Raw genomic sequence first — 22,839 nt, 5'->3', positions numbered from 1 at the left:
AAAAAATACTTATTTTTTTCCATCGCCAAAATTCAAAAAAGAAGGCCATCAGGAGCAGAGAAAAAACCGGATCCACCTTTGAATATAAAATCTCACCACAGAATAGTAATTTAGGGCAACCACCAAATCAATCAGTTTAAATTATTGTCAAAATAAACGTTTATTTAAATTGTGTTGTCATGAATAACGCAGGTATTAATGAGCGCACTAATGTATCTGATCTAATAACGAAGCTGTGTAAACACTTAGCACAGAACGATGAAGGTAAGCCTGGTAATATTATAATGGTGTTTGAGGTATTGCACTTTTGTTGCAGTTTTAGCTGCAAAATTGAATGACAAAGCCATCCGGTTGCTTAACGAATCGAGCAGCATAACTTCGCATACGCCTAGCGACGAACCTTACTACATCGATCAAATTAGAAGATTGTTGGGCTCCCAATCAAAAGATAAGGTGGAAAAATTCGAATTGATATATGCAACCATTTCCAAATCTGTAAATTTGAAGTGATGTTTTGACATTTCTAATTGGTATTAATAAGAATTTGTTTTAGAACGTAATAAAACAGAGAACATCCATTTTAAGCTTTATTTTTAAAATTTCTGCTCAAAACGATGGGTCGTTATTTTCCTTGGGTAACAAATTGGAACAATTCAGCTCACAAAATTTGCCTACTAGTAGAACTTCGTCAAAAATTTGTGTCAATAAGCCAATATTTCATGAGGGTAATAATGTCCGGCATATTTTTGATGGAAAAAAGTTTAACAGTTCTGTGTCTACATTAATAAGACCAAATTCTCAGTCGACGGCAATATCTTCGGTGGCTGCTTGGTCAAGGAACGATGTAGGCTCATCATCGAAAGGTTCATGTAAGTTTTTGTATGGTTGTGTTAGATTTGAAGACATTCTTTTTGGTTAGTTTAATTATAAATAATATTATTTATATTAACCTGGAGATTTTGCTAGCCCAATAGCCAATCAGGTAGTGAACAGTAATTGGCTTTAATTGCTTCCCTTTAGGAGCCAACTATAGTAGTAGTTGAACAATGTTGAAAGTCTTTTTACGGCCAGTGAAGACAAGAAAGAGACACAAATTAACTGTTTTCTACTTAATACAACCTCAACCGCTATTTTTAATATTATTACTAGATAAATGGATATTTTTATCTAAAAAGTTTAAAAAAATTGAATGCCAATGGAACATACTCAATTTAGTTTTAAACATTAAATTCGTTTAGTAATGATAATAATCAGTCATATTTCAAGATTGACTTTTATTTACTTTCCCAAAGACTGTATAAAAAAACCTTTATTTGGAAAAATAATGCAATGACCCTTTCACCTTAGGTTGGTACAGAGCTAATTGACTGCAGACTATTCTAATGCATGCATTTTTATATTATTATTTCCAAATGTCAGCATAATATGATATCTTATATGACAAATAAGGGTGATTCATAATATCAGTAATCAGAAATGGCCATTTAATTCATCCCTCCTTAAGTCTGAGAGAATGGGGTACATTTCTAGACGGTTTTTAATTGAATTTGGGTTTTTGAACATAGGGAAATTTCTTCTACTTTTACCCATTTTTGCCCTGTATCAAAGAAGTCTTTGGGGTTTATTAGAACATATATAAAGTAATATAGAATATGATTAATTCATTCTTTATAATTACATCTGCATTTGCGACTTTATTATATGATCAAAAGAGATTTTATTTTTCTCATTTAACCATAATAATATTACCTTTAATTCGTTATATTTAAGAATACTATGGTGTAGGTATTGTAGTGTAGTTAATTGCTATTTGTATGCTTTTATATAAGTCACTTATTATATGAAGATTACTTTCTATATTATCTAAGATAATAATGAGATGAGCAATGGTAGAGGATTCCAATATTTTCCTGGTTAAGTCATTAATTCTTTCCTATAGTTCCTTTTGATTTATTTTTATATTAGTTAACGTTTTATCAATAGATTTAGTTTAATTTTTAAGGATCGTTTGAGTAGTTATTGTATCTTCTTGTAACGAAAACTGGTTTTCTTGTAATATTATGATATAGTTAGCATATCTTTCTCCATCGTTTGCATCTAACGTACCATAGAGATATTTATGAACTTTTCCGATTATATTAAGTAATCCTCGTTTACGCCTTTTGGGTATAGTATAATGTTTTATGAATTATTCAATTATGAGGTTAGATTACTTATTGTATTATTCATATTAATTAGTGTTAACTTTATTTTAGTCACGCAGTTTTTTATTTTAGTAAGGTTTACTTGGTAGTAGATATGATGGTACCCATTTACAATATAGGTTCCTCCTTGATTAACTGGCAATAGCGGGTTAGTTAGTTTTTCAATACGATACTGTCCGTTGGTGGCCATTATCAACGAAGGTATGGCTACTAACAGAATGATGTTCATCTGAAAGATTACATGCGTCTTTTAATATCCTTTGTCTCTGATTTTTAAACACTGCTTTGATTAATTTTGGTTTTAGTTTATTAGACATTTTCTGTGGAATGCCAAGTAATTGGTTTCTTCAAGAATTTGGGGATCATGTTCTCGTTCCTTATTCAATTTTGATGTTTGCTTTTCTTGCATTCGATTTTTTATTTGTTTTTTATGTTTTCTATCAATTCATTAAATACTTGTGCTAATTCATATACTTAATCTGTTTGAAGTTGATTAAGATTTTTCTCAAAATTAAGTTGATAGTTTAAATTTCCTTTTATTATCTGAAAGGGAGTAAAATCGTGAGTGCAGTGTATGCTATCATTATAATTTACGTCAGCGATATCTATTAATTCTTGCGTAGTTTTTGAACGGTGTTCATCACCGAGGGCAATTATACTTTCCTTCAGTGTTGAATGAAATCTTTGATAGGAGAATTTGAGTTAGGGTTATATGGGGTTGTAAAGTGTAATTCAATTTTAAATGTTTTACAGAGATCTTGAATAAGATTACTTTGAAAGTGTTGTGCGTTATCAGTTGTTATAATACAAGGAGTTCCATGTTGCGAGAAGTATTTTATTAAATTTCGACAGATTTAAATTGAATTTTCGTTTACTGGATACGCCGCAGCGCATTTCGAGAATTAATCTATTATAGTTTATTATTATAGAAAGTGAATAGATGTCTATATAGATATGCTCGATGGGTTTAGATCCTACAGGAGTTAGTTTATGTTATTACCTTATAAGGGTGCCTCTCATATTTATACTTTTGGCAGGTTTCTCAAGTATTAACAAAATTAATTATATCTCTTTCCATATTGGGCCAATAATATGATCGTTTTATATTTTTAATATTTTGCATTATTCCTCTATGCGACGTTTTAGTCATATGATATCGTTCCATAATTTCCCTTTGTTCTTGTTCATTAGGTACATCCCGAAGTAATGTATTTGATATTACAAGGTTATACAAATTATTTTTAAAAATTTCTTGGAAAATTCTAATTATTAGTGGATCCAATTCCTTATATGGAAAATGTAAGCAATATATATCAGGTGACAAATAATTTTTTATTAGATGTATTTCTTCTGTTATATTATTGCCATTAATAAAGATGAACATCGTTTTCTTGTTCTCGAAAATCTTTTCAGTTTCTACATAGGGTCCATTGTTCAATTAAGTATTACCTGATTTTTATATGTATTTATGCATTTATTAACATAGGGCGCTCCTAAAATTGGATTTTCTTGTGACGTATGTATTGTTTCGGTTTCGGAAGTGTCTCGATCCGGATTCGAGTTGACTTTATTTTAATTTGTGATGAGCTCTCTCCCAAGGATTCTTTAGAGGTTGTTGGGTCAGGATCGTCTAATTTTATAGCCCTGGGCGGTCTAATTTGGATGTCAGATATAATATGTATTTTCGATTTTTCTTTAGGCTGTTTTCTTGTTTCTAATTTATTTTCAAGATTACTTTTTTTTTTAATTCGATGTCTTCTATGTTGATCGGTTGGGTGGTTCAAAGAGTGGAGTGGTTTCTTGGTAGTCAAAGAAATGTGTTGTTCGTTCATACCAAATATATTGATCTGGTTTTGGATAGGGTCGCTCACTTGTAAATGAAACGTGAGTTGTTGGATTCTCGATAGGGTGAGGATCCATTGGGGGACGAGATAGAGCATCTGCATTCAGATTTTGTTTTCTCTTTTTATAGGCGATGGAATACTCCTGGAGTTTTAATCTCCAGCGGACTAATTTCGAATTTGGTTCTTTTATAAAAAAGAGCCATTGGTGAGGTTTGTAATCGGTAATATTTAACAGCCCAAACAATTGCTAAAAATTCTTTTCGATCGAAGAATAATTACGTTTTTGCTTGCATATGCAACTGCGCCTATCGCGTAATTCGATGCATCAGTAATGAATAGGGAATTGAAGCAATGGGTCACTCATAAGGATATTTTTACAAGTGATCCATTCAACAAATGGTTTATCGTCAATAATTTTTGCGTTTTTCTTTAAACAGTGACTCATTGGCTAGTTATCTTTGCAAAATCTCTAATGAATTTCCGGTAATACTTTACTAATCCAAGAGAGGATTTAATTTCTTTCGTAGTTCGATGGATTTTAAAGTTTTTTATAGCGGCTATTTTTTTAGATTAGGTTTTATACCATCTGGAGTTATAACATGTCCTAAGAATTCAACAGTTTCGGATTTTTCAAGCTGTTTAAGGACGTCTAAATGTTCCTGTCATCATGTTGAAAAGATAATTATATCGTCCATGTACACTAGACAGATTTTTCCTTGCAATCCGTGTAAAACAACAAAAGACGAGGGGGCATTCTTAAGTCCAAAGGACATGCACACATACTTGTAATGATCGTGTTCTACGTTAAATGCTGTTTTAGAAATTGAGTCAGGGTGCATCTCTATTTATAAGAGGATGTCTATCATCGTCTATTTTTTCATTAAATTTCCTATAGTCAATGACGACTCGCCATTTTTTTTTTCAGAGGCGTCCATCTTTTTAGGAACTATTCAGACAGGAGAACTCCACGGAGAGTTCGATGGTTGTATAAACTTGTCATTTAACATTTGTGAGATCTGTTTATTAAATTCTTCTTTATGTACAAATGAATATTTATAACTTTTAGTATATATTGGAATTTCGTCGGTGGTTTTGATAACATGTTTAATAGTATTTGAAAACGTAAGTTTATCTCCAGGTTTATATAAGATGTTATTAAATTTCTGAATTAGTTTAAATAATTTTGTTCATTCTTCCGAATTTAGATGTTAGTGTCTAATTAGTGATTTTAAGTCAATATTACAAAATTATACAATTCAGAATTATCTTCTTCAAAAGGTTCAATAGGTAAATGCTCATTTACAGTATATGTAAACATAAAATACATTCCTTCTTTTATTTTTAATAAAGTTGGTTGAATTTCATTATTTTCATTTTTAAAATTGGGCATTCGCCAGGAACCGTGTTCTGGAAGGTAAGTTTGAATTTTTACTTTCTGAATTGTTGAATTTATATCCATTAAAAAATTTTCGGAAGAAGAATGGAATTTCTAGAGAGTCATTTCTCAATAAATTGTTGAATTTATATCCATAAAAAAAATTTCGGAAAAAAAAAGGAATATCTAGAGTCATTTCTCAATAAATTATTTGTTAAGTCTATATTAAAATGTAATTTTCGAAGGTTTCTCATACCTAAAATTCCATCGAAGTAATCGTGCACAGAATAGAGAATAAATTCAATTTTGAAGCCTAGGAAAAAATTCTTCAGTTATAGAAGGTCGAAGTAGAGAACCATGAGATCCCGTATAAATAATAAGTCGTATATTATAGTTTGGTATTTCTATAAAAGGAAGTTGATCGACTTGAAAACTATTTAATTATAGGCATGGTTTTCCAAGGCTTGTAATTGAACATTTTGTAATTGTTCAACAAGGGTTTCTTCAAGAGTTTCCTCCTGTATGTCATTAGGTTCTTCTTATTCATACTCTTAATGATAAGTTTCAAAATCATTATTATTTATTTAATTTATTAGTTCTTCGAATGTAAATTGGGGTGGTTTTTTATATTGATTAAATTGTTGAGGTTGATGCCCGAAATGACTGTTGTGGTTGTTGAGATCAGAAATGGTTCGACAATTGATTGGTTTGTTGTTTTGATGTAATACTTACACCAGACATTGGTTTTGGGTATTGTGGTTTGCCAAAAGGTTGATGTGATTGATTTGGAGTGTTATACGAAGGACCGACAGTGTTTTTCGATGGTGGAAAGAAATGTTTTACTGGTTGTGGATTAATGGGAATTTTCTCTGGCTTGAAAAAGGTACCGATTGTTTTTCAAAAGGTTGTTGAGGATTCAAAATTTGCGGATTGCAATTAAGATTTAGGGTTTTTTTGGTAAATGGTGAGAAGAGCTATTTTATTGTAGGAAATTATTTTTGAAATTATTCCGACTGGTTAATATTTCATAGTTAGTAATTATATCAATAGCAGCTTTCAAATTTTAATAAGGTCCTTAGTTCATTCTGAATCTTTGCTAACAAATTTTAAGTTGCGGTCAACTCATTTTGATTTATCAAAATTTGTCGAGCCTCATCATTAAGAATTTCCATACTAATTTTTGTATTTATTTGCGCCATTATTAAAATATTTATCATAAAAGGTATCAATTTGTTTAATGAAGGTTTGTAAGCGTGATGGTGTTCCATCAAATGTTTTTAAAAGTCCTACTGTTGATTTAAGTGCATCTGCCATTTTTTTGTTTAAATTATTTTCATCTATTTCTAACAAGGTAGGTAGATATGAATAGATGTTTTGGATATTTAAAATAGATGAAGTGCTATTATCGTTTTTGACTTTAAAAAGTGATTTTTTCTAATCTATTATTAAATTTCTTCATAAATTTTTTTCTTTTCAAATTTAACTTAACTGGGCAGGATTACAACTAACGGTCAACTTAGAACTCACTGTGAGCAATTGGTTAGTCCAGTCTTGCTCCAGTATCGGGAAGAATTCTTCTGGTATTCAAGGAAGAAGTTCCAACCGTAGTGGCAATATGCCAATGCTGCTCGCGTACTACCCTTCGTTGTGGTCTTGATGTCACTCCTAAAACGGTGCTAATCCGGGTTCTATGGATTCTTCCAAACTGTACACACAGACGGCGTGTGTACTCCGTTTGGGCAATGACTTGTTTCACCAGTAACTAACACTGACCCGAACTTTGGAAACAACTCACCGGAAGAATCCTACCGACTGCGCCACTTTTATTTACTTTCCCAAAGACTTTATAAAAAAATCTTTATTTGGAAAAATAATACAACGGACGGTTTACACCTTACGTTGGTATAGAGCTAAATGATTGTTCAACAATTGTTCAAAACAAAATAACCCAAAATAGCGCTTGAAATGAACAAAATGATCAATTAAAGTGTTTTTTTAAGATAGTCATTTTCATTGTGTGACCCTAATTTAATTAGCAGTGCTTTAATTAATGTTAAACTAGGAACTTGCCAGTGGTGTGAAGATAATTTGAAAGTATTATAGCACGTGGCACTGTTAGAGTAGAAGTAAATTTTACTTCGTCACACGAAGGTTCGTACTTATAAAACACCGAATTAAAAAAAACTTCAGTCACAATGTGAACAAAAAACAGCATAAATATCCAACTGACAAAATAACAACCTTATCAATTCTGTTTCAAAGCCTACTTTTCAATTAGTGAAGAATAAATAATATAGTCATGCTACTGCTACTGATCAATTAAACTTTCAATGCAATGGCGTTTCTTGTATTAAATAAACAAGATTTTGCGGCTAATAGAATAATTTGTTTCTACATACTATATGTAACTACCGTCAGAATTTAAAAGTGATATACCATCTGAAGAGAACTGATAGCTCCCAAACCTGTGACTGAAGTACCGGATATGTACCCTGCTATTTTGGAGGAGTAGTATTGCCAGATTTACCTCTGTTAATAAAAAAAATTCTTGCTGTCGCAGAATTTTGAAAGAATATTACCACAAAATATGTTGGCATTTTTCAATTCTACATATCCAAAAATCCCCAGGTACTTAATTTTATCGTTCCAGCTTGAGCAGTTTTATAGATATATAAGTTTTTCGGTACACTTTATTAACCCTGTATATCGGTCTCCAAAGCACCGTTATTATTTTTAATACCAACCTGTATGGTTTTGCATTTGCGGATAGCTCTTTAAAAGACGAATCCAACGATATATGTGAACATTGGCCTACGATGCACCGTTTCGAAGTTATTGACGATTTTTATCAATTAATTCTGATTAATTCTTCGAATATTTTTTTATGGAATTGCTGGTCATTTTAAATATAAAGAAAAAAATAAATAAATGAATAAATATTATTTCATTTAATCATTTTAATTTAATTTAATTTAATCATGAATCGGTATTTACATCAGCAACTTTCCATAATCGAAAAAATATGCATTAGCGGAGGTCTGAAAACAAACATTGTGAATTTAAACCATATAAACAAGGAAGAAGATCCGTTAAAGTGCGTAATTTGGAGAGATAGAATTTTAGGACCAATATTTTATGAAGAAAATTTGAATGTCTTATTCAGAATACTATTCCTGAAATAGACAATCCAAATTTAATTTGACAACAGAATAGCGCCCCTTGTCATGAAAGTGCTGATATTAGTGAATTTTGAAATGGAAGTTTTAGATGGAAAATGACACCATCTGGTCAGCAAGGACCCCAGGTTTAAACCCACCCCCTTTTTGTGGGGCAAATGCCGTAAATCAGTTGGAGGTTATTGCATTATTCAAACTTGTGGAAAATTTAATTTAAAGTTATTAATTTTATTTTTGAAAGGGTTTATCAAATTTTACTGGTTATGATTATCGATACAGCAATTTCATAAAAAAATATTAGAGTCGTTTTCGGTATTAAGGTTAATTGCGTTAATATTGCCTCGAAATTAAATTATAATCGTCAATAAATTGAAAATGGTGCATTGCAATGTTGATATATATCGTTGGATTTGCCTTTTAAAGGTTTATCCGAATATGCAAAAACAAAAACCTTTCAAACATGACCTGAATCCCGACAATATTCGTTAATAACGGTGCATTAGGGACCGATATATAGATATTTTATATATCCTTGGATTCCGTCTTTTAAAGGGTATTTAAAATTGCAATAAAATATATGGTGTTCCATTTAAAAAAATATAACTTTATTTAGCCAACCTGTATGTAAATTGAGTGACTATTGAAATAATAAAAAAAAGATCATTTTACGAGAAACCTTTTTTTATAACACTCACACTCACACTGAGAATACTTTTAGTTTATCTCTTCTAGCTATTTTGTTTCCTTTATTTCTTTAACAAATAATTTTGATTCTGATTCGGATCAATATGGTGTAGATGGATAGCTTAAATCCCTAGTAAGTATGAAAAATTATTTTGACTTTAAACGAAACTTACAAAACCGAATCATAGAGAAACAACTATTCACTTAACAGGTATAAAGAGTGCCTACCGACATAACTAATGCCACCAAATATTTTTTGGTTAAGGCAGTAATGCTGTTTTTTTTATGTAATGGTTTAGAATTTTCTTTTGTAGGTATTTTAAGCCATTTTTTATTCAATTTTGTTAAAATACCAACCAAGATGCCTTTATTTTGTAGTATATAATGCCGTGTCTGAACAAGATTTGTTACAAGACGCCATCTACAGCCTGCAAGGCATCGATGGTATGTACATTAGAAAAGAACCAGGAGGATGTGGCTTTACCCTAGATCCGAAAGCGACGAAAATTCTGTCGCCTATCCAGAGGAGTCTCTTAGATAGATTGGTAGGGATGAGCTTCTTACACATGCAGTTGAAACAGTATTGCGAAGATATTGAGAAGCAGAGCGGTACTATATTTCAAGCTCTGAATGCCACCCTTAGACACGAGTTGTCAGATTATTACAAAATGGTTGCCCTACTCCAAGCAAATGTAAGGTTCAATTTTCCATTGAGAGAGAATATATTTTAATTTCTAGATGAACGGCTGCTTGGAACATGAATTGACACTTCGGAGAGCTTTGTTTGTCGTGCAAGATCATCGGATCAGATTTGAATGGCTGGCGTACATCGCGGAGCAGTGCCGGGACAAAAAGGGGGGCGAACTCATAACAGCCATCCATGGATTTTTGCAACACGGCTCGAAGTGCGCCCAAGAGGTATCGGAACGAGTGTTGAAAGCGGTCTGCAAGCCCCTATATATAATGTTGTCGCGTTGGCTATTGGACGGCGAGATTAATGATCCGTGCAATGAATTCTTCATTGAAGCAAAGCACGCAATTTCTGCGGAAAGGCTATGGCACGAGAAGTACAACGTGCGCAAGGCCATGGTACCGTCGTTTATCAACATGGAACAGGCCCTACGAATATTGGCTACCGGGAAGAGTATTAATTTTCTCAGACAAATTTGCAAAGACGGTGGTCAGCTACCGGGCAGCGAAGCCCTCCAAAAGCTATTTAAAACTACTTCCGGTGAGTTTCTGCGTTTTATAGTTTCTTTGTCTATCGCAAGTTTCGCAAATCATGTGAAATTAGGTCTGAAAGGTGTTTGTCGTAATCACCGCGAAATTCACGAGATTATCATGCACTAGGTTACTCGCATTTTTTGTAGTAAATAGAAAATATACACTAATACATATCGGTACTAAGTTCCTTTTTTTAATCCACTTTTGAATTCTGCGTCAAATTTCACGCATACCCTTTTTATTAGCAAAAGAATGAAAAACATGTCAAAGAAATAATTTTATTTATTTTTCAAAGAAACTGTCACAGACTGCTGTTTACTATTTACAAATGAAAATTAAACTTGCTGACGTTTCGCCTGCTGGCTTCTTTAGAGCTTAAGTGAAACTAGCTCACATTCTACTCTGTACTAGCTTATATATTGTTTGGTACTAGCTTATATATTGTTTGAGGGGGCCGAGCTAAAGGAGAAGCATGAACGTTTTTTCTAATGATTTCCATATTGGTGAAAGGTAAAGAACTTAGTCACGGTTAATATTGTTGGGTTGCTTATAATCTTCAGCAACTGCTGAGGATGTCGTGGTCTTAAGGCTGTTTCATGTTCTTTAATCTCAGCTGATATTTTTCGTCGTGGGTCTCTGCACATATGCATAGATTACTGTAAACTTCTGGTACCTTAAACGGAATTTTGTCTTTGACAGACCGAAAATGTTGAGGGATTTTTGTACAACTGGGTTTGAAGTTATATTTCTTAAAAACTTTTGGTATGTGGTCAGTTGTTTTGAACGTAAGGAAGGACAACAGTGGCAGGTGTGGGGTTTCTTTGGGACTCATTGTCTTTGGAAGATTGTGGTGAAGTGTATTTTGTGATGAAACGCTTAATCTATAATGTAGAAGTTATTGGAGAGAAGAGCAGATGTGAGGTGTTTTAATTCACACCACAATTTTCCAAAGACAATGAAATCCAAAGCAACCACATACTTGTCACTGTTGTTTTTTCTTACATTCCAAACCACATATCAAAAGTTCTTAAGAAATATAACGTCAAAATCAGATTTACCACTTGTCCAAAAATCTTTCAACATCGGTCCGTTAAAAATGCCCACTATTAACTTTTCAACAGTCGGCTAATTAGTTTAAATAACGCCAGAAAAAAATAAAAACGCGTACCTTCGGAAGTGAACGTAATTTTCTAGTTTTCTTCACAGCATATTATTAACCTTTAACTTTTGATTTTTTTTTAATTTAACCGTTCTCACATCCCTTAGGGTTTCCAAAATCCTCATCTTGGTCACACAAAATATTCTATACTTATAATAATATTGCTGTTTCTGGTATATTTTGAATTTTATATCAGAAGTGACATTTCTTAAATATTTTTATCTATTTCTTCCAGAGAAAGTGTCATATATTTGAGGTTAATTTGCTTATAACAGTTATATCTGCTTTAATGGTTTGTGCTAAAAAACTAACATTAAAAATTTTGTTGAAAGCGATTTTTTTAACACATTTAACAAATATCCCAATAGACGACAAAACCCTAAAGAATCTTTTTAATTTTTTTTGGGCTCTTTTATTAAAATGCTCAATTGTTTATAATATTTTGTGTGCAAAAATGTGATATATTTTTTGTATTAAAATAACAACGATAAAAAAATTGTGGCATCAAACTGGGAAACATTGATTTTCAAATCTAGAGCCAGCGAAAACAGTGACGTGCCTATTGCTGGCGCTCGATTGTTTTTCCTCGCCCTGTTTTTGAAATGCAAAATACAACAAAAATTGGTGTTAGTTTTAAAAAAGGCATTAAACGATTTTTTTCATTTCTATTTTTAAATATTCGACCACTAAAAACAAATAAAGTCTAAACAAACTAGTCAAAACAAAATAAGGACCACTTTTTAGTATAATATTTGTTGCCATTTACAATACAGGGTGTCCAGTACAAGATGATCTACATGGGGATATTGGAAACTGTTAAGTGATACAGCAATGCTTAAATGGAGAAAAGTAGCGTATGTATATCCCAAAAAATAGTTAACTTTGTGTTATTTTAAATCGATACCTTTACGTAGATCCAGGGCGAAAAAGAAAAATGTCTGTTTTTGAAAAACCACAATATTTTCCTTATAATTGCAGCTAAAATGTTCAAATTTTCACGATATAGGATATGCACATTTAAACATTTCAGCTCCTGTAATAAGGAAAATATTGTGGTTTTTCAAAAATGAAAATTTTTCTTATATACATATACATATATGCTACTTTCCTCATGGATCCCACAAACCGTCCTAACTTATACAATAATTAAGAGCTAACTTTATGAAGTCTGATAAAATCTTTTGTGCACTTGTAATGAATCAGTGAACAGGAAATTTTACGCTCTTTCCGAAAATCGAAAAATCCAATATGACCGTTCTAACGAAAATGAAAGTTAGACGAAATTTAATCGAATCTATGCCTTGTCCGTTAATTTTTTAGAATAAATACATTAAATTTTTGAACCTTCGAAATTAACTTTTTTAGATTTTTGTTGTAATTATTCTTTCCATAGTTTAAGGAAGAATAAATTTTACTTTTTGCAAAATTACGAAGTAATTAGGCAAGTGGTCTTTATTTCATTCCGACTACTTTATATAACAAAGGATTTCAGTGATGTAAATTTGAAAATATGCCAAAAACGCAAAGCCGAGAAAGTTCAGAGGAATTAAAAAATGCGGAGTCAACAATACGGCGATAAGTACGCACATATTTTCCAGAACTTTGGAACGCTATTTATAAAGTATCTAGTTTTATGTTGTTGCTCCATTTAATAAAAAAAATATTTTCAGCTGAAGCTCTATTTAAGCCAGAAGAGAGTATAGAGTTCCACTCGACCTTGGAAAGCGTATATAAAGAGACCTCTCTTCGAGTGTTGGATCTGTTGAAAAATAAATTCAACCTATATGATCATCTTCAATCATTAAGAAGGTATTTGCTTCTGGGGCAAGGCGATTTCATCCGATATCTTTTGGAATTGCTTGCGTGAGTATTCAAATAAAATCAAATATATTATTGATTTCGTTGCTAAATTTCCATTGCTATTGGCCAATTTCAATTACCTAATTACTTGTTCAGTTTTTCTTGCTATTCATGCTTTGAAATCATATAACGGATGTCCCAGTAAGGGCGAAATCCGGGTTCTATTTTTTTTATATAAAACTGATTACTGTTTTGAAAGACAGTTTAAAATCATTTTTGCTTCTTCTGATATAATTGCAAAAATATAATTTTCTGAAAAAAGAATTGCAATGGTATGACAACCCAGTGCAATCCTCAATATCCAAAATATGAATGAAAAAAAGTTGAAGCATTTCCATGGTACTAGTTGTTATTAATGCCTAATTGCGCCTAATTGCAAAATGCTTTTTTACCTACCTAAATACATCAGTAATTAATAGAATTTGTGCGCAAAAATTGATTAGTGGTCAAGTTAGTAATTAAAGTAAAATTTAGAAACTGATAAGGATTGCAAAATATAGTAATAATGTCAGCTATTGAGTAATTTTGTGAATTTATTGTAAAAAAAAGTAAGAAAAATAAATAGATTTAACTTTTTTTCTATTTTAAATATTATTATGCGCCCTAAATCATAAATTCCGTTCCGTTCTTATTTTTTATTTATTTTAGGTTAGGAGAAATGTATTGAGGTTTTCACTGGGTTGTTGGACTCTTATTTGACTATTCAATGACGGTAAAAAGGTACATTTACTATTTGCCAGATTTTTTTACGATTATGACAATTTCAACCCACTTTGTTGACCAATATTCCATTCACCTTTACGCCATATTGGTTCTTTTCAAGAGCTTTCTGAAAAATCTTTTCTGAATATATGTTGAACAGATAAGGAAAGAATGTATAGCTCCGCCTTATTGGCATATTGTTTGTTAGTTTGTTTTCGATTCTTATCGAGCTGTTTGTTCCCAGTACAAGTTCTTTATGTTGATGTCCCTTTAATTCACTCCTTGTGTGTATATTAGGTTAATCATCTCGGTATGCCTTACCCTGTCAAAGGCTTTTTCGTAGTCTGTAACACAGGATATATATCTTGTGATTCATCTCTACATTCAGCCTAAACAGAACCCGAATTGTTCTTGTCTCACATATTGGTCGCACTTTGTATTTATCTCTTGATGTGCGTGGCTCGGCTGATCAATTGGTATTGTGAATATTTGTTTCCACCGTTCTTGTTGGGTATCGGGATAAAAGTAGACTGAAGCCCATCATGTGGAAAGGTTTCTGGTTTCTTATTAAATGCTCTATGTATACTCAATACATTTTAGACGTTTAGTGCCAATGTAACTTGGTCATTTTTATTATTATCATTATACTGCCCAATAGTTTAATGAGCGTGTATCAAGTCGGTGGGAGATATTTCGAGCAATAAATAAAGTAAAAACTTATACAATAATTCTTTTTTTTTGCAGTTTTGTTCTTAGTTTTTTAATGTTTCTCTTGGAATTAGTAGCAATATTTATATTGCATTTTCAATATTATCTCTGGCGTAAAATACTGTTTAAAATATTTTTCCAATCTTGCGCACTTTATAATTTTATTTTTGTTTAATTCCCGGATTTAATCAATTATTTCCGGATTACGTTTTATAATAACATGTAACTAATCCTATTATCTGAACAAAGTATACTTAATTGGTCTCTGTAAAATTTGCACGTCCAGGTAATATTTATTTTGTTCTAAACCTTTTGTGATATTTTCGCACGTTTTGCAAATTTTCAGTATATTGTTAGTAAACATGTGTTTACCTCAATACTAAGTTTAAGTGCTTAATAAAATGGAAAGAGCATTAATGGGTGTAATTAGAGGAAGTATAATATTCAGGGTGTTCCATTTGATTTTTTTTTTCACTGAAATTAAGACTTTTCATCTTGACTCACCCTGTCTAAACGATTCAAACTAACTTCGAGACAAATATAGGATAAATGAGTGTTCCACTTTATAAAATTGTTGGCATAATAAAATTACACTCTGTATAGACCATAACAATCCTACATTGGCCGATTGAGCATAAAAGGGAGTATCTACTAAAGCAATATTATACAGGGTGTTCCATTAAGAAAAATATAAGTTTGGTTTTCCACATATTTATGAATTAATTTATAAATCACCTTGCATGTTCGAAAATAATTATAATTTGTTTCTTTTAGTCTTATCTATATAACTTTTATCTTTAACATTTTTTTCTAAAACAAATAATAAATGAGATATATTACCTTGACATACTATTTGGACGTTCTGTATAATATAATTTATCATTCAGAGAGAACCCACAATATCAGCTAAAAAAAATTATCTATAAATTCTCTTTTTTTTTACGCAATTAATTATTTAAGCTAATTACCTTATATATTCTTATTTCTATGATCACACTAAAAAAAATCACACTTTTTTGTTTTAAGATAACACTAACTAACAATTTAACGAATTTGGAATTTGAATTTATAGGACTCGAACGCCATCTACCTTGTGATTTATGAAGCTTCTAGTGATTCATGTTGAAAGCACGTCATCTGAGTACTGTTTACAAACATGGAGTTGTTGAATTAGTGCAAAGAGTTTATGTGATTTTAGAGCTGGCGGTAAAATCCTTTTAGGCTTTTAGTCTAGTCTAGTTTTAAAATCTTAGAAATTTTAAAAGTAACAGTTAGAACGGCATCACACATATCTCTTTCTGATGAGGTAACTTTTTACGCACTAGGGCTAGCTAGGGCCAATTTTGGGACACCCTGCTTGTTTTCTATTGCAGCATTGAGAAATTCACCCAAGTGAAATTCAAATTTTACAATCTAAAATTCCTCTCAATATACGGATGCAGTTTAAGTTGAGTTGTTAGAAAAACCTCGCATAGAGCACGTTGATATTTTTTTCAGTCCAGAACTGAACAAACCGGCCGGTGAAATCTACGGACATACGCTTTCGACCATATTAGAAACCGCCATTCGGGTGACCAACGCCCAATATGAACACGAAGACACGTTGCAACGGTTGAACGTTAGCTTTATGAGCCACTCAATCGGAGACACTGGCTGGGACGTGTTCAGCTTGATCTACATCGTCGACGGCCCGATCGGGACGATATTTCAACCTACGATGCCAACATACCAGTGCCTTTTCGGCGCCCTGTGGAAAGCTAAACGGACCGAATATATTTTGGCGAATATGCGCAGGCAGCAGCTCTCGATGGCGAAACTGTTCAGGAGAATTAAAGGTTCGCGTAAACAACGAGCGCGACTATTTTTTTGATGTAACAGCGAGTGTTCGTAGAGCTGGCACCGGTTATGCACATAATCCACATATTGACGTGCAAGATGATCCACTTCATTCACCAAACCCAGTACTATTTCCTATTCGAGGTACTCGAATGCGCGTGGACGGAAATGCAAAATCGAGTGAACAGGGCCGAATGCCTGGACGACATCATCCTCGGCCACACCAATTTTCTGAATTTTGTCCAACGAGGTGTATTGCTGGATGAACGTTCCAGGGTGAGTCTTTAATTCCCTTATTTATTGATTCATTATAATCATCAAGCTTAATCATGTTTGTTAATTGCCAACAAATGTTTTGTCGATCTGATCTGAAAACTAGAATTTGTGATGGAAGGTAGGATACAGTACTGGATTTGCAGCTACAACTAGGGGAAAGGAGCGTGTGATGGACCCCTTAAGGAAATTCGATTACATTTTTTTTAGTATTGTGTATTATACATGAGGCCAAGGTGACTTTAACATAAAACGTAAATTGGTTCCTATTGATTTTCTGTTCGATAACATATGCATTGTGGTCGTCCATCAAAGGCACAAGGGCCTATTAGACAAAATTATTACTATAAAAATTAAAAACAAAATAATATTATATAGCTATTTATATATCTATCATGGAATCTATGGAGAAATAAAAACAATTAGTCTTCTAATTACCTTCTTACTACAAATTTCTGTATATACAGATCTGATTAGTTAATGATTGATTCCAATCCGTTCTCTCCAATATGCATATGCATGGAATGCTATAAATTCTTGGCATCCCAAATGGAATTTTGTCTTTGACGGATCGAAGATGTTGATAGATTTTTGGACAAGTGGTAAAGTTGGTTTTGGCGTTATATTTTTTAAGAACCTCTGATATGTCGTCAGTGATGTTTTGAATGTAAGGATGGATAACAATGGCAAGTGTGCAGTTGCTTTCGGACTCATTGTCTTTGGAAGGTTTTTTTGAAGTGTATTTTATGATGTATCGCTTAATATATTTAATGTGGAAATTATTAGAGAGAAGAACAAATGTAAGGTGTTCTAATTCTGTGTTTAGTGACTCGGGCTGAGATAGTTTTACGGCTCTGTAAACAAGAGAGTTGATAACCTATGATTTTTGGGCCGGACAGTGATGTGTCAATGCATTAAAATATTGGTCTGTGTGACCCAATGTTAGGTTTGATTTTCTATTGATAAGAATATCTAAGAATGGGGGATTATTGTTAGTTTCTAATTAAATTGTAAAATGTATATTAGGGTGCCCAATTAGGGTGACTTTAAATGTCTAAGAAAATCTACTAGAGATTCTTGACCATGAGTCCAAGTAACAAAAGTATCATCGACGTAGCGTTTCCATAATTTTGGTTTTAGGTGGAAGGTGTCGAGGACTTTCTTCTTAAAGGCTTTCATGAATGTATTCGCAATAACTGTTTGTTCAAAAATTTGACCATTATGAGAAAAATATGTTCCAGATAAGCATTTTTCAGTTGAGATAAAAAATATACTACTGGACTTTATACTTCCTTAAAAATTAATTAAAAAAAACTTTATTTTATTTCTATATCTTGACTTTTTATCAAGTTGACAAACACAGAAGCTGATTGCACATCACTGTGCCTCAGAGGCAAAACAATTTAATACTTATTTCTATTATGAAATTTTAGTCAAAATTTGAACTGAGGTGGCTTTTACTTGATGAAAATCCATTTATCAAAATAAATAAGAACTAAAAGTTCAGATTTTCACTAAATTATATATTATGACATGACAATTGTTTCGACAACACCGTGTCTTTATCCAATATCAATATCAAATATCATTATCAAATAACATTTGATAAAGACACTGTGTTGTCGAAACAATTGTCATGTCATAATATATAATTTCGTGAAAATCTGAACTTTTAGTTCTTATTTATTTTGTTTAGAGAAAAAATATATAGAAAACTCTGCAGGATGTTCCGCTAATTTTTAGGGTCAAAAAAATATTACAAAATACTGCTATACCACTTATATTATTTTTTAACAGTTTCTTTTTATTCTTCAACTTGGAAATAAAATATATTGCTTGAATTGTTCTTGAGTGGACGTCATTCAATAATAATATCAAAATTTTATTCAACCTTTTGCTAACAATGTGTATCTTTATCAAGCATCTACATACATAACTTACACACTCATTGTGACACCAAGATTGACAGATTGGCGTTCACTAGAATCTAATCTGTTAATCACTTGCATTTTAGTTTCCAGTTTCATTATCACCTATGATGTAAAGCAAAGATTATAATAATATTCGTTACTGTATTAATCGTTTTGGGATTATATAAAATTATATTTACAATAATGTGAACAAATGTTTCAAATGATAGAAATGGTTCCGTACAGCAAACAAGAAACAGCACTACACTTTTTTTTTGCGCTGCTCTTAGGCAATTTCCCAGCACATTAGTTTTTAATCGATAAAGTCCGGACAAACCCAAATGACACCCAAGCCTCCCGCCTCCGGGAATCGAACCCACAACCTCAGGTAAGTTCGAATTGGCAGGTCAACGCCTTACCCAACCCAGCCATCCTCGGTCCCAAACCTACACTGTTTTGGATATGTTATGTTCATATTTGGAAAGTTAGCGTTAAGCGAGGTCTTACTGTGATATATAACTCATTTATCTACCCGAAATTGATGAATTTGAATTAAATATTTTTGTCTCCATGGATCTCTTTAATATCTTTAAAATCCGATTTTGTGCAGCAATCGGCACAATGTTTCACGACTGCGGGTAAATCGACCATTTGCTTTTATTATCTGTCGCTACGATTTAAGCCTAAATACTCTCATACATCGCTTTCACTTCCCTGCGAATCCACTCTGAATCACCATTTCTAAACACATGCATTACGCCTTTGTCACATCGTTCCTCACTTTCTAGTGAATCATTATCAAGTAATAGACGCACGTTTGATCTTAGAATGCCAGTTAACTCTACTCTACTCCCCATGGCTCATGGCTGATTTTTTTAGAAGACGTGCAAACAAATATTGCTTCGAAAAATATAAATTATTAATGGCCGGTTTTTTAAAACTTCAATACGTAGAAACAGTATGTGCAATTGTCCGATAATAAAGATAAAAATATAAGTAGAATATAAATTTGCACGTTCTTTTTGGTTCGTTACTCTCCTCAATTACGTCGTCGAAATTTTCGTCAACCCACCGTCTAAACTTAGCTAGTAATAATTGTAACATTACCAATGGCAAAACGCGAAAGTGTAAATAAAAAAAAGTAAATAAATATAATTAAATATTTTATATAAACATATTTATATACCTTGTATTAAATAATAAATAAAAATATCTTATAACTCTTAGATTTTCTTATGTTTTATTCAACGTTTTAATCACAATGTGAATCTTTATTAAAAAATTAAAATACATACAAATATTATATAAATTAAATATTTTATATAATTAAATATTTACATACCTTAATAAATAAAAAAGTAATACATAATAAATACCTTAACATTCTGTAAATGCTTAAGTTTTATTCAAACTTTCGATCACAATGAGAATTTTTATCCTTTTGTTCACAATTGATCTTTATCAAGAATCTAAAATATATACAAATATTTGATAAATTAAATATTTTATATAAAAATATTTAAATACCTTATAATAAATAATAAATTTAAAAAAAAGGAGACGTTAAAATTCTTTAAATGTTTAGGTTTTATTCAACGGTTCGATCACATTGTAGAAATATTATATAAATTTAGTATTTTATATGAAAATATTTATATACTTTATAATCAGTAATGAATAAAAAACTAGAAAATAATAAATACCTAAAAATACCTAATACCTCAAAATGTTTAAGTTCCTTTCAACATTTTCTAATCTAAAATATATATAAATATTTGATAAATGAAATATTTTATATAAAAATATTGAAATACATTATTTTAAATAATAAATAAATAAAGAGTTTGTTTATTCAACGTGGATATTTATCAAGAATCTAAAATATATACAAATATTATATAAATTAGTTGTTTTATATGAAAATATTTACATACCGTGTAATAAATAATATAATAAATACCTTAACATTCTTTAAATGTTTAAGTTTTATATATAAAAATACTTACATACCTTATAATAAATAATAAATAAAAAAATAAAAACTAATAAATCCCTTAAAATTCTTTAAATTATTTTTTTATCAAGAATTTAAAATACCCACAAATATTATATAAATTAAACATTTTGTATAAAAATATTTGCATACCTCGTAATAACTTTAAATTCTTTAAATGTTTAAATTTTATTCAATGTTTCGATCACAACCTTTACCAAGAAAATAAAATACATACAAATATTATATAAATAAAATATTTTATATGAAAATATTTAAATATTTTATAATAAGTTATGAATAAAAAAATAATACATTTCTTAAGGTCCACATTGTGATCGAAATGTTGAAAAATTTATATCTCACAGGTTCATTTGAATTACCGCGCCCTGTCCAACGTAAACCAGTCTTCTTTTTCTTGCAGCCATTGTTCTCACATCTGATTTCCATATACAACTTCGTCGTTAACTTGGAAGCACACCAGGACTCACTGTATTCGGCAGCCGCCCGTGAATACGAAGCTTATATCGAATATCGTCAATTGGCTGAAAGCGTGGATCAGTTCCAGGTGACGGCGGACGTTGAGAAAGCCGCCAAGGTCCGCCGCGCCACTTTCCATCAATTCCTCAACTCGACAAGACTCAAAGTGAAGAGCACGGCGCAGACCTACGACGTAATCGTTACAAAGTTCCTCGAATTGTTGACGTCAAGCACCGACCTGAAACTTCAGTTGCTGAGCGTGCGCCTAAGTTTCAACGACTTTTACAAGGTTGCCTGACGGGAGGAGAGAACCGAGCCTGGTCCCGACCATGTCTCGTGGGAATCGGGTTCCGCTTCCAGCAAATACGGCAGCGTGACCTCCTTGATCAGGAGTAAAAAAAAGAAAAAGGGACGTATCTGATGCTGCGTGGGGTGAAAGGTGGTGAGATCCCATTTAGTATATAATTTGATTTACGTTGTTACACCGGGATTAGCCAACTTCATATTCTTAATTCTTATTTTTCTTTATTTTCTTAATTTTGTTGGGTATAGTTTTAAATAAATTACATCGATTACACAAGGTGGACCAGTCAAGGCAACTTGGTTCGATATTAGGCTAACGGACTATGCTAGATATTGGGAAAAAAACAGTAAGCAAATCAGCAAGGGAAAATACAAAAAAAAAACTTTACAGTTTTATTAGAAAGTCAATTACAAAGTTTTTAGTTATTAGTGTGGGGTCTTATGGTGCACGTACTATTTTACGCACTTGCCATTAATCACCTGTTGCGCTGGTGAAGGACCATTGATTCATTGAATGCTGCAAAAGTGAACTGAACATTTATTGTTGTTACATGACACTCGCCTTACGAATATATACTCTAAATTTTTCATAAGTTTTCTCGCCACGGGTGACGTGATAGGTACAACTACCGCGCATGCTGTTACTGTCGCATCGCCATGTCATATGTCAATAATTGAGGTGATGATTTTTGGGTTCATTTTAAAAAGAAAACTTCATATGTCCTAAATGTCTTAACGTTTGAGATACAGGGTGGTAAAATTTTCAAAAATCAAATATAATGTTTTAATATCTTGGTATACCATTTGTAGATATTTAATAAAATTGGGCATTATTTAGTGTACCACAACAGTGGCAGACGTGAAAATTTCACGTGTCTTTTCTTTCAATCCGATATACGGTTTTCACGCTTGATAGCATGCAGAGAATTATTATCATTATTATTTCTTACTTAAGTAATTACCTATCTGTTTTATTAAAATACTTCAAAATATCGAAGTACAAATATGAAGTAAAATAAATTGAAATAAGAATCGTTTATTATTTACCTTGTTAGGATGTTATGTTATTTCATTAAAACTGTAAAAGTAAAAATATTAATATTTTTTT

General features: G+C 31.7%; 1 protein-coding gene across 1 annotated transcript; it reads left to right on the top strand.

Annotated features, from left to right (window-relative positions):
- Positions 1–127: 127 nt before the first annotated feature.
- On the top strand, positions 128–21,726 carry LOC132703611 (gamma-tubulin complex component 3). Its single transcript, XM_060672967.1, has 9 exons — positions 128–264; positions 317–495; positions 554–869; positions 9,662–9,975; positions 10,022–10,514; positions 13,337–13,529; positions 16,434–16,771; positions 16,828–17,048; positions 21,373–21,726. Exons 1-9 carry the CDS (start codon positions 180–182, stop codon positions 21,724–21,726), a joined length of 2,493 nt encoding a protein of 830 aa, XP_060528950.1. The 5' UTR covers positions 128–179.
- The last annotated feature ends 1,113 nt before the right edge of the window (positions 21,727–22,839 follow it).

This window comes from Cylas formicarius, unplaced genomic scaffold, assembly GCF_029955315.1.
Source record: "Cylas formicarius isolate icCylForm1 unplaced genomic scaffold, icCylForm1.1 PGA_scaffold_6__28_contigs__length_40554024, whole genome shotgun sequence".
Taxonomy (NCBI): Eukaryota; Metazoa; Arthropoda; class Insecta; order Coleoptera; family Brentidae; genus Cylas; species Cylas formicarius.
This window is presented reverse-complemented; position numbering and strand designations above follow the sequence as displayed.

Excerpts from the sequence above, each read along its gene's own strand:
- LOC132703611 (XM_060672967.1), top strand. The coding sequence starts at position 180 with ATGAATAACGCAGGTATTAATGAGCGCACTAATGTATCTGATCTAATA. Across the intron at positions 265-316 it reads CTTAGCACAGAACGATGAAG|TTTTAGCTGCAAAATTGAAT; the intron begins GTAAGCCTGGTA and ends CTTTTGTTGCAG. Across the intron at positions 10,515-13,336 it reads GCTATTTAAAACTACTTCCG|CTGAAGCTCTATTTAAGCCA; the intron begins GTGAGTTTCTGC and ends AAATATTTTCAG.